The 11,485-nt window shown below is 41.3% G+C and overlaps 1 protein-coding gene across 1 annotated transcript; it reads left to right on the top strand.

Annotated features, from left to right (window-relative positions):
* Positions 1–1,878: 1,878 nt before the first annotated feature.
* LOC149203184 (uncharacterized) lies at positions 1,879–2,706 on the top strand. The gene has a single exon (XM_089401789.1). It carries the CDS (start codon positions 1,879–1,881, stop codon positions 2,704–2,706), a length of 828 nt encoding a protein of 275 aa, XP_089257915.1.
* The last annotated feature ends 8,779 nt before the right edge of the window (positions 2,707–11,485 follow it).

Genomic DNA, 11,485 nt, shown 5'->3' on the forward strand with positions numbered 1-11,485 from the left:
CCTTTCGGTATGGTGCTTGTACTTTGTTCCTGTATTCCTTAGCTATATGTCCAAGCTTGTTACATGCATAACATCTCATATGTTTCATATTCCTTCTATAGTAGTCAATGGCTTTGTGACCAAACATATTGCAAGCAAAACAATATCCCTTAAAGTACCTAGAACGTGATGATCTTTCTGTGTGATGGCCTTGAACCATTCTACTTCTGCATCTGGCTACAACATGTCCAATATTATGACATTCATAACATTTAACGTTATTCATTTGAGGAAATAACCGACTATCACTTCCATAGTTATGAGTAAAATATTTTCTTTGAAGAATTTCTTTCCTTGGTTGTTGATGGGATTGACCTCTCATCTCCTTGTTGAGCATTTCATATTTTGCATTAGAGTTCCTTGTCTTGCTTTGTGAACTAGATTCCCCTTTAACAGATTCATGAAAAACAAGACTAGTTTTGGTAGCAGGAGACGTTTGACTACTAAGAATATCATCCAAGATCTTAATACTATCTTGAAATCATAAGAGCTTATCCTTTTCTTCTAATTTATCTTTTCGAATATTTACCTCAACCTAATGCTACTCTTCCTTTTCAAGATATTGATTCTTCATGATTCCTTCAGTTCTTCTTCCTTCTTCCAACTAATGTCTTAATTCAAGAACTGTGTTTTCTTGTTTTTCAAGAGCTTGGAGTAGTTCTTTATTCTGCTTATTTGATTCGTCAAGATCTTCTTTTAGCGAGAGGATCTTAGCTTCAAGACTTTCATAGTAACTGGATCTATCTATGAGTTTCTTTATTGTTGTGCTTCTTTCATTTACTTCATTTCTTAATGATGTCACTTCATCTTGTAGCTTCTGACATTGATCTTCCCTTTCCTTGAATTGCTTCCTTACCTTGTTTCCTTCCTCTAGTTGAGCTTTTAGTTTGGTAGCTTCTTCTTTGGAGGCACATTCCCTTTTGTCCAATAGATCTTGTTGATCTCTAATTTTGTCCATAAGCCTTTTAAATTCTGCCTCTATTTGATATATTTCTTCCTAACCCATAAGAGAAAATTCAGTTGTTTTGCTATCACTTTCATCATATTCAAATGGATGGAGAAATGTATCATGAGAGGATAACAAATTCATACCTGATAGTTCTTTTGCTTGTTCATCTTCATTTTGAGGTGATTCTGAATCTTAAGTGTTGCTTCCACATATTCCCTAATCGATTCTACCACTGTCATAATTCCTCTGAGATGTCTTCTTCTTCTGAGCCACTTTCTTCTTTACCTTCTTTCCCATTGCTCTATGAATCTCCTTCAAGCGATCAAACTTCTACCAAAGGACGTGCTCTAATACCAATTGTTGGAAATAATACTGAGAGGGGGGGGGGGTGAATCAGTATTAGCAAATCGATTGAAAACGAATTTGGAGAGTTCTCTCAGAGCTAGGGTTTATGCGGTTTAGCGTTTGAGACAGTGCTGGAACAACACAGATTCAGACTGGCAGCACTGTTTCGAAAGGGGCAAGTGCTGTCGGACTGGATGGGAGCAGAGGGTTCTAGTGGGACCCCAACTTTTAAGCAGATTTTTATGCAGAAGCAGCAACAAAACTTGAAAGAGGGAGTTAGAATAGATGGAATGAACAGCAAGATGAAGAACAACAGAAAAAACAAGGAGAAGAAACCAATGATACCTAACAAGACAGACAACACCTCAGAAGTCAGGAATAAAGAGAAGCAGAACCGAGCAAACACTAAAGACAAAACAGCCGCAAAGCTTCAACCCTCAGGAAACAAGGAGGAATGACCAGAAGAAGACAAAGAGCCAAAAAGAAATAACGAGGGTCAACCGGAGAAGGAGGGGGAGACCAGCGCGAACCCCAACAAGACCTCTATGAATAATAATGCCTGTAAGCCCAAGAAAAAAGACAACCTTAGGGTAATAATCAATGACCCTGAAATCCAGGCTTACAGAGAGCATATGGCGGAACATGCCATCATTTGTAAATTCATGGGAGTCTGGCCATCTGAAAGGACTCTGTGCCAATGGATAAGACAACAGTGGAAGCCGAAAGGGGATGTGCAGCTTCATCTGGGTGCTAAAGGATTTTTTACGGTAGTCTTTACAAATCTAGAAGATAAAGACAGAGTATTCGAAGGTGGTCCTTATTTTCTAGCAGCTGTGGGCTTGTATATGAGACCTTGGAAGCCAAACTTTGTCCTAGAAAAGGAATCATTTACTCAAGTCCCGGTATGGATCAGATTATTCTCCCTCCCAATAGACTATTGGGGATTGAACGCCTTAAAACAAATTGGTGATAAGCTGGGCACCTTTGTTAAAGCTTCGGAGGCTACTATGCAAAAAAGATACACTTCATACGCTAGAATTTGTGTGGAACTGGATGTCTTCGGCGCACTGCATGAAGGCTTATGGCTCAAGTACAGGGATGAGGAATACTTTCAAGCCTTAGACTATGAGAAAATACCCTTTAGGTGTCGTGAATGCCACGAGCATGGGCATCTGATAAGGGACTGTCCACTGAATAGAAAGGAGGTAGAAGATGAGACAATACAGAACAACAAAGACAAGAACAATTTCACTAAACCAAAGAATAGGCAGAGAGCCAACAGAAGAAGAGCTAACAAAGGCAGTACAGAAAGAAATTACTTCAGCAACCCCTTTGAGATCCTAGATCTTGAGACTGACTCGGAGCGCAAGTAGAATATACCTAATGTGGAGGCAGGGCAAGAAGAACAAGAAGAACCAACCAGAAAAGGGACTGAGGAAGGAGAATTTAACAATGAAATCCAAATGCAGGAAAGAACAGCAGAAACGGAAGAAGAAACAGAAATTCTAACCAGTGAAGGGGGGAGTGAGGATCTGGAGCTGGAAGAAACCCTAGCTATGGAAGGAATAGACCTACCAGCGATTGTAGAGAGCTGGAGAGCCAGAGGAATCGAGGCAGCACCGGAGGAAGAAATAAAGAAGGTCAATGAGTTATTCATAGCATGGCAGAAAGCCGAACTAGAAAAACAAAAGAGAAAGTTAGGTATAGTCAAAGGAAGCAGCCCACATTATAAAGAACTCCTGGGAAAAACTTTCGGTTCGAGGCAGAAACGACGTAGAGGCCGCAAAACAAGCGGAGAAGTTCTGGAGGAGCTTGGTGAGATGTTGTTTAACTCAGGTAAGATAAAGATGCTAAGTGATTTCCCGTCCTTCCAACTAACTGTTTAATTATGAAGATTGTCTCATGGAACGCAAGGGGGATTAACAGCCAGGCTAAACAGAGAATTCTGAAGCAGCAGATGCAGAAATACAACCCGGATATGTTGTTCCTACAAGAGACCAAATGTAATAGAGTCAGTATAGATCGCCTACGCAACAAGCTGGGGAGAAACTTTGAAGTCCTAGAGATCAAGAGCCAAGGGCGAGAAGGGGGCATAGCTACATTTTGGGATACAAGGGAGGTCCAGATTCTAACAGCTGAGGCAAGCAAACACTACATAGCATTGGAAGCTCAACCTACAGGTAACTCCAAATCTTTCCTATGCATCAATATATACAGCCCTCAGAAGTTAGAAGATAAGATAAGTTTCCTAGCTTCGTTATCCAAACTCATAGAAAGGCACCCAGACTCTAATTATATAGTGGGGGGAGATTTCAACATGATCACTTCCCTCTTGGAGAAAAAAGGAGGCCTCAGAAAACTAAACAGGGATGCGGAGGCTTTCATAAGTTTCATTGAAAATGCCAGAATGGTAGATGTACTCCCTAAGAGTGGTAAATTTACCTGGAACAACAGAAGGGGGGGCGAAAGATTAATAGCATCCAGACTGGATCGTTTCTTAGTCTCGGAAAGCATAATTATGGATGGAACAATAGTTGAATCGAACATCCTCCCAAGTGGAGGGTCGGATCATTGGCTGATCTCATTCACTGTCGAGCTTCAGGGCACCCCCAGGAATAAACCCTTTAGATTCGAAAAGTTCTAGATAGAACACCCCAACTTTCTCTCGATGGTGGAAAAATGGTGGTCAGAACCTTTAGATGAAACGGGCTCCAAAATGTTCAATCTTCAAAAGAAACTAAAAAACATCAAAATAAGGATAAAAGATTGGAATAAAACAGTGTTTGGAAACATCTTTCAGGAGAAAATCATCCTCGAAAACAAGCTGGAACAAATTCAAAAGGATGGTGCGGCAGGATGTAGAAATGAGGAGACCTCTGAGCAAGAAAAAGAGCTCACTCAACAATGGCATAACAGATGCAAGCAGGAAGAATCCTTATGGAGGCAGAAGTCAAGAATTCAATGGTTGAAGGAAGGGGAGCAAAATACTAAGTTCTTCCATAGATCAGCCATGGATTATAGAAGTGCCAACAAAATCTTAGAATTAAAAAACAGTGAGGGAGAACTCCTTAAAAATCATAACGAGATATCTGCTTCCTTATCGGATCACTTCAGCTTTATAGCACAAGAACCGGGGATCAACAGAGAGGAAGCCATCAAAGAAATCACTAATGCCATCCCTAAATCCATTACAGAGGATCAGAATTGGGCCCTAAGAAGAGAAATTACTTTGGAAGAAGTGGAGGAGGCAGTACGAAGTATGGCCAGCGACAAAGCACCAGGACCGGATGGATTCACGATCAACTTCTATAAAGCCTGCTGGCACATTGTTAAGCAAGAAATATGGGAAGTCGTGGAAGATTCAAGACGTTCCAAAACTATCCTAAAATCTCTAAATTCAACCTTCATTGCTCTCATACCCAAAGTTGAAGAAGCAAACAAACCGGAGAAATTCAGGCCCATAGCCCTTTGTAATGTTATATACAAAATCATCTCCAAGGTCATAGCCAACAGGCTGAAGTCGATCCTCCCAGGCATAATATCGCAGGAGCAATCTGGCTACGTTGAAGGAAGGCAAATTCTAGATAATATTATGTTGGCACAGGAGATGATTCATTCACTTCATTCACGGAAAGAAGCCGGAATGCTTATGCAATTAGATCTATCTAAAGCTTATGACAAAGTAAGTTGGACTTACCTGGAAGCAGTTTTAGAAGCATTTGGTTTCAGTAGGCAGTGGATAAAATGGGTTTTAGCCCTCGTAAAATCTCCTAGACTCTCTATCCTTGTGAATGGCACCCCCTCAGCCCCCTTTAGCCCCTCAAGAGGCATCATACAGGGTGATCCCCTTTCCCCTTTCTTGTTTGTCATTCTAATGGAAGGCCTAAGTAGATTAATAGGCAAGAAAAAAGCAGAGGGTCAAATTAGAGGTGTGCTACCTATTAGGTCAATTCCAGCCACAACTCATCAACAGTTTGTGGATGATACCATGTTACATGGTGTTCCAAAAGTAAAAGAAGCATTAGCTTACAGGGACATTCTCAATTTGTTCAACAGAGCCTCGGGAATGGAGATCAATTTCTCCAAGTCTACAATTTTCTTCTTCAATACTCATCAGGCTATCCAGTCTCATCTGTCTCGGCTTCTGGGATTTAAAATTGGAACCTTGCCTTCGAGATATCTTGGAGCCCCTCTCCCTCTCAAACCATGACAAAAGGTTCATTGGGAGAAAGTTTTGGCCAGTATGGAGAGGAATTGCAAACATTGGACAAACAGAGCTCTAAATTTCGCAGGCAGACTCATACTAACCAAAGCTATCTTGCAGGCCATCCCTCAATATCTATTATCAATTCTTCCTGCTCCAAAAAGAATCTTAAATCAAATGAGAATAATCCAACGATCCTTTTTATGGAGTGGAAATAGTGACAAGAAAAAATGGTCTCTGGTTGCTTGGCAGAAATTATGTAAACCTAAGGATAGGGGGGACTAAATCTGGTTGATCCCTCAGTGGTAAATAAAATCTGTGGTGCCAAAGTCTGGTGGAAATGGATCACTGATACAAGCCTACCTTGGGAAAATCATTGGAAGGAAAAGTATATGCTGAATTGTAACATTCTAGACCTTATCAGAACACAGGATGCTCCTGACGGCTCGCCAATATGGAATCATGCTAAAAACAACAGAAGCATAGTTCAGGAACACAGTTTCTGGGAGATACGAAATGGAACTCAAGCTCTTTTCTGGGAGGATGCATGGCAGCAATCCCCTAAACTGGAATCCCCACATCTTTTACCCCTAAAGCAAAATAATCAAAAAGAGGGCAAATTCAGAGTCAATCAATACTGGAACCCAATCAGTACAGACCCAGAATGGAGGGAGTGGACAGTTTTCAACTCAAGCAATAACGAAAATATTCAAGATATTATTCAAGTTTTAAATCAGAAAATCCTCAAAAGGAAAAATTGGATTGCCGGAGAGAATGATAAGCTGAGATGGGGTCCGAATGGCAATGGACATTTCTCCCTGAAAGAAGCCATGAGTATAATAGAGAAGGAAGAGCAGTCTGAAATAGTGCCCTGGTCCGACAAGGTATGGGACAGCCTTCACTGGCCGAAGATCAGAACCTTCTTATGGCTTCTTATGGCTTCTTATGCAAAACAAAACACTGACATGGGAAAACCTACTTAAAAAAGGATTCAGGGGACCTTCAAGGTGCCCAATGTGCACGGAAGCAGCGGAAACTATGAATCACCTTTTCAATTCTTGTGAGTGGGCTAACCAGCTTTGGCACTGGATGGAAGGATTGCTAGGCGCATCCGATCATGACAGAGATTCCATTCAAGGAACTATCATTAACTGGAGGAAAAACTTTTCTCGCATTCGAAGAGTTGAGAGCATATGGAAATGTGTCGCAGGTTTCATTTTATGGATGATATGGAAGGAGCGCAATCGAAGGATATTTCAAGAGGAAATCAAAAACATAGAATTTGCCAAAGATTCAATCTTAATTAACATCCAACAGCTCATTCAGACAAAATGCAAAGAAGTACCGAATGAAAAACCGTCGGCTCAGGACTTACGTATCCTGAAGAGCTTTCATTTGGAGGCATCCACCAATCAACCGAATGTGGGAAACAGGTCACAACCTTCCTCGCAAACCCTCAGATGGCAATGCTCATCGGAGGGAGGCCTAAAATTGAATTTTGACGGGGCATCGAGGGGCAACCCAGGCACAGCAGGTATCGGAGGCGTAATTCGCAATCAGGCCGGAGAAATTTTACATATCTACTGTAGGGCGCTTGGTGAAAGCACAAACAATGAAATGGAGTTTGCTGCGCTCGAACAAGGTCTGAGAATTCTAAGGATAATTCGACAAGGCAATGTAATAGTTGAAGGGGATTCCTCTTTGGCAATCACGACGGCCAAACGCATACAAGCAGGGACCAGGGCCAGTAAAGCCACCAAACATTGGAGGTTGGCTAAGGTCACTGAGAACATAGCGGAGCTGATAGTAGGAATGAGAGGCTTGGTGTTCCAAACAGTCAGAAGGAAAGCGAATGGGTTGGCAGACCACTTGGCAAACCATGGTGTAGACAACCAGGACAAAATGTGGGACAGCTGTTGGTAGGAGGCGGACTGCCCAATTCTCAAAGCGACATGCGCACAGTTGGAAGAGAAGGACTTAATCGAAGCCGATCAAGCCTAGCCGTTGACGGTTTTGGGTCACGGTACCAGAGGTTTGAAGATACCGGCAACGTTAGCAATAATATCCATGGGAGTTGGATGATAGGACATTTTTGGCGGTGGAAATCTTGGCGGCGGCAGGCCAGCCAGAAGAATGATCATAACAGTTCGCGCCACAGAGCACACCGTATCAGTAGTATAGGAAATGAGACACCTGGGACGGTTCCGTATGGGAAAGCATCAGCAACATTTATGATGATTTCAAGAGGAGCGGGTTGGCCCGAGTCATGGCACAAGGAGGCCATACATGCTGGTAATCGGGATAAATCAAACACCACAATTCACCATATCAACAGCTCAGAAGTACAGGACACATGGCATAACTCAACATGGACTAAGATCAGCCACATTCAAGTTCATTCGGCTTGGAGCGGCTCGGCCTGTGCGAACCTCAACCGAATTTATTGCAACAGTACTCCCACTACCAGCTGGATTAAGACAGGCTTCATGAAGAACTACAAGGGAATGCACTATAAATCAGAGAGTAGATACCCTGTTTTCTCCATAGTGTTTCAAAATACAGTTGAGCACGCCTCCCTCATCGGCAACTGCATCAGCTGGGATGAGCATAGAGAGTTAGCTATGGACGCGGGGAGCTGTCGTTGCGCTGCTTCAAATCAGGATCTACAAGATGCGAAGAGAGGGTATGAGACTAGAACGGCAAGCAAGAACAAACACAAAGTAGCCGAGCTGGAAGCCAAGGCTAAACAAGAGGAAGCTGGGCGCACGGAGGAGGATGTTGCGGAAGAGGTTGACTGGATGAAGGACCCAGGCACTCCTTTGAAGAGAGCTACGCAGTTTGTCAGAACTAAAGCAGAGAGTTGGCGCATCAAGACTCTCATTGCTAAAGCCCTGGAGTCGATCGAGAAAGAAAAGCAGCAAGTCGTGAATGAGATGAACCTGACGGAGGCACAAATGGCCAAAATCATCGATTACAACAGTTCGTTGGACCGCAGAATCACAACGGTGCATGAGGCCGTTGAAACAGTCAACAAAAAGCTTACTTTGCTTATCAGGATCCTGAGGGACACCGTGAACCCAGCACCCATGAATCAGCAGCAGACCACAACAGAAGTGTAGGAGAACGAGCCAATCGAAGCCCTGCAAGCCAAAGTGGACAAACATGTTCGGGAGGTTGGCCTGGATACAATCAGTCGCATGGGCAAGTTCATCTAGTGTCGTCCCCTTCACTGTTTTCCTCTTCTCTTTCCATGATTCGGCCTTTGTTTCTTAATGATGTTGTCATGTATTGTCAAGTTTTGATAGTATTGGGTAATTAGGCATCAGCTCCTAGCTTGAGCCACCCTGCGCGGTGTGCGCTGTGCAGTTTCTTTTTGAACTCTCTGAGCAGTTGATGCGTTTTGGTTTCTAGTCTGTCAGTGCTTCTCGATCTGCTTCTGCAGATTTTTTGTACTATATTTTGTGCTATAATATAAACATCTGACTTACACAAAAAAAGAATCAGTATTAGCAAATCAATAATATTTTTCTTTTCATACTGAATTTTATATACGCTACTTCAATGAAGGTAACCCGCTTGTGCATGCAACTATGTTTAAAGAAACATGCGTATACCTAGTAAACTCATGATTCAATTAATTATCATATGTTGATATTTAATCTAATCATCAAGACTTTAAACATTAAATAGTAACCATGTGTAGTTAATAATAGAAAGAACCATCACACATAAGCAACACACATGAACACCAAGATGTAAGGTGGAAAGCCAATGTGTTATATATCTAGGGGGGATAATATGGGGTACCAAGGCAGGTACCCAAGGTAATAATGTAATAATGGGAGGGGCCATAGTAATAAATAAGGTGGTTAACCCATATCATGTAAGGGACCACAAGTAGTTAGTAATAATATAATGGGCCCATGGTATTAGTTGATGGTATGAGAGAACCATGGTAATGACCCATGGTATTTTATGTATGAGTCCTATATAGAGGCTAGAGACTCCAGGTCAAGGAATATTGTTGAGGATTATTTTATGAACAGGCATATGGCTTGTGGAGTGTTCTCCTTCCTTAAGGAGTGAATGTATGGTGTTACCCTACCTTAAGGGTTTGATCAATAAAGAATCATTTCATATTATTTCTGTGTTTATTTGCATTATCTTATATTTTCATATCAGATCTATAACATTTCCGGGATAGATCTATAACAAGTGGTATCATATCACTTTCTTGGGCAAAAGTGGCAATTTTTTTTTTTAATTTTTACAGGATTTCAGGGGTGGCAAGTTTTCAGATTAGATCTGTACATTTTGGTGCAAGATATGCATAATCTAATTGTAGATCTGGATTCTGTGTGAAAAAACACTCAATTTCAAAAAAAAATTGGTTGAATCAGAGTCCGGATGAAGGAGATATCGCTGATTTAAAAATTAGTGGGGTTGTAGACAATTTTTCGGGGCAGCGAATTTGCGGCACAGATCTGGACGTCTTGGTGCAATATCTACAAAATGTATTTGTAGATCTGGATTTTGTGTGAAGAAAAACTCATTTAAAAAAAAAAATCAGTCGAATCGGAGTTCGGATGAGGGAGATATCGCTGATTTAAAATCAGCTCTTTTTTGCAGAAATTTTGGTGACGGCGAAGAGTTGCAGCACAGATCTGAAATTCCAAGTACCTGGATCAAGATTTCTAACACATGGGTAGATGCATAATGGTTGTTCCATTTCCGAAAATAGGTCATGACAGGGATTCTGAGCAATATTGACTAAATTGTGACATTTTCAAATTTTCGCCAAGTAAGTGAATTTTTTCGAAACCTTCATGGCTTCTAGCAAGGAATTTTTACAGGGAATGATAAGGGTCCTACTATTGAAGAATACAAAAATGAATAAATAGGTTATTTAGACACAATTGGAAATGGGTGGCACTAGCTAATTTTAAAGATGAGGCAGCCACATGGTGGGGATTACTTAACCAAAAGAAGTGTTTCAACCTGCCTGATGATGAATTTGAAAAATTACTTTTAGACAGATGGTCTCATGCCAGAAAACAAGATAAGGAGAAACATGTGGGTCTATTTCCTACTGGTATATCCTTATTACAGGTTCATGGATTGATTCAAAAGGAGAAGATCATGGTTTCTATAAATCCTAGTTGCAAGCATAATTTTATCAATGTTAATTTGGCAAAAAGATTGCAAGTTCCAGCAAAAAAAATTGAAAATACACAGGTTGATGAGGAGGATGTTCCAATTTATAAGGATTTGAAGCTTTCTGTGGATAAGTATGTGCTGCATGGTGATTTTTATACTTCAGAGATGGATAACATGGATGTTGTCTTGGGATACCCTTGTATGGAATCTGCGGGTACTATCAATATTAATGTGCAGAAGAAATTCCTGAAGCTCTGGTATAAAAAGAAGAAAATTACATTACAGGATATTTCCATCAATAAACATGTAGAGTCCATGAATGCTGAAGGAGAAAATGTTCCAGGCACTGACATATCAGATGATGAGCCTTTGATGATTGCCAATAAAACACAAACAGAGGTGGAAGCAGAATAGGTTACAGGTACATCAGATAAGGGCTCAGTGGTTGAAGTCATATTGAAAAAAAGACACCACAACAGACACCACAACAGGGTGAATTAAAGAAAAAGACACCTTGGGTTAAAACTTCAACATATCATCACCCACATCACCCCACAAGAAAACAACCAACAAGATGGCAACCAATTAGCCACAAGGACAACAACCCCCGTATGATGGATAGCGAGGAGCGAAGATCCACCTACTACACATCAACATAGAAGAGCTTCCATGGTCAACTTCCATCTCAAGCGAGCAAGGCACCATCGAGATCAAGGGTTCACCTTTCTCTTGGATGGCTAGATGTGCGTGCATGGTACTAGTGGACTACTCTTTTGAGTAGATCTTATTAT

The sequence above is a fragment of the Pinus tabuliformis genome, chromosome 2_1, assembly GCF_031772625.1.
Source record: "Pinus tabuliformis cultivar Carrire ecotype Pingquan chromosome 2_1, CPIR1, whole genome shotgun sequence".
NCBI classification, from domain to species: Eukaryota; Viridiplantae; Streptophyta; class Pinopsida; order Pinales; family Pinaceae; genus Pinus; species Pinus tabuliformis.

What these genes read in the sequence shown, in the direction of transcription:
- LOC149203184 (XM_089401789.1), top strand. Translation starts at nt 1,879, where the DNA reads ATGAATAATAATGCCTGTAAGCCCAAGAAAAAAGACAACCTTAGGGTA.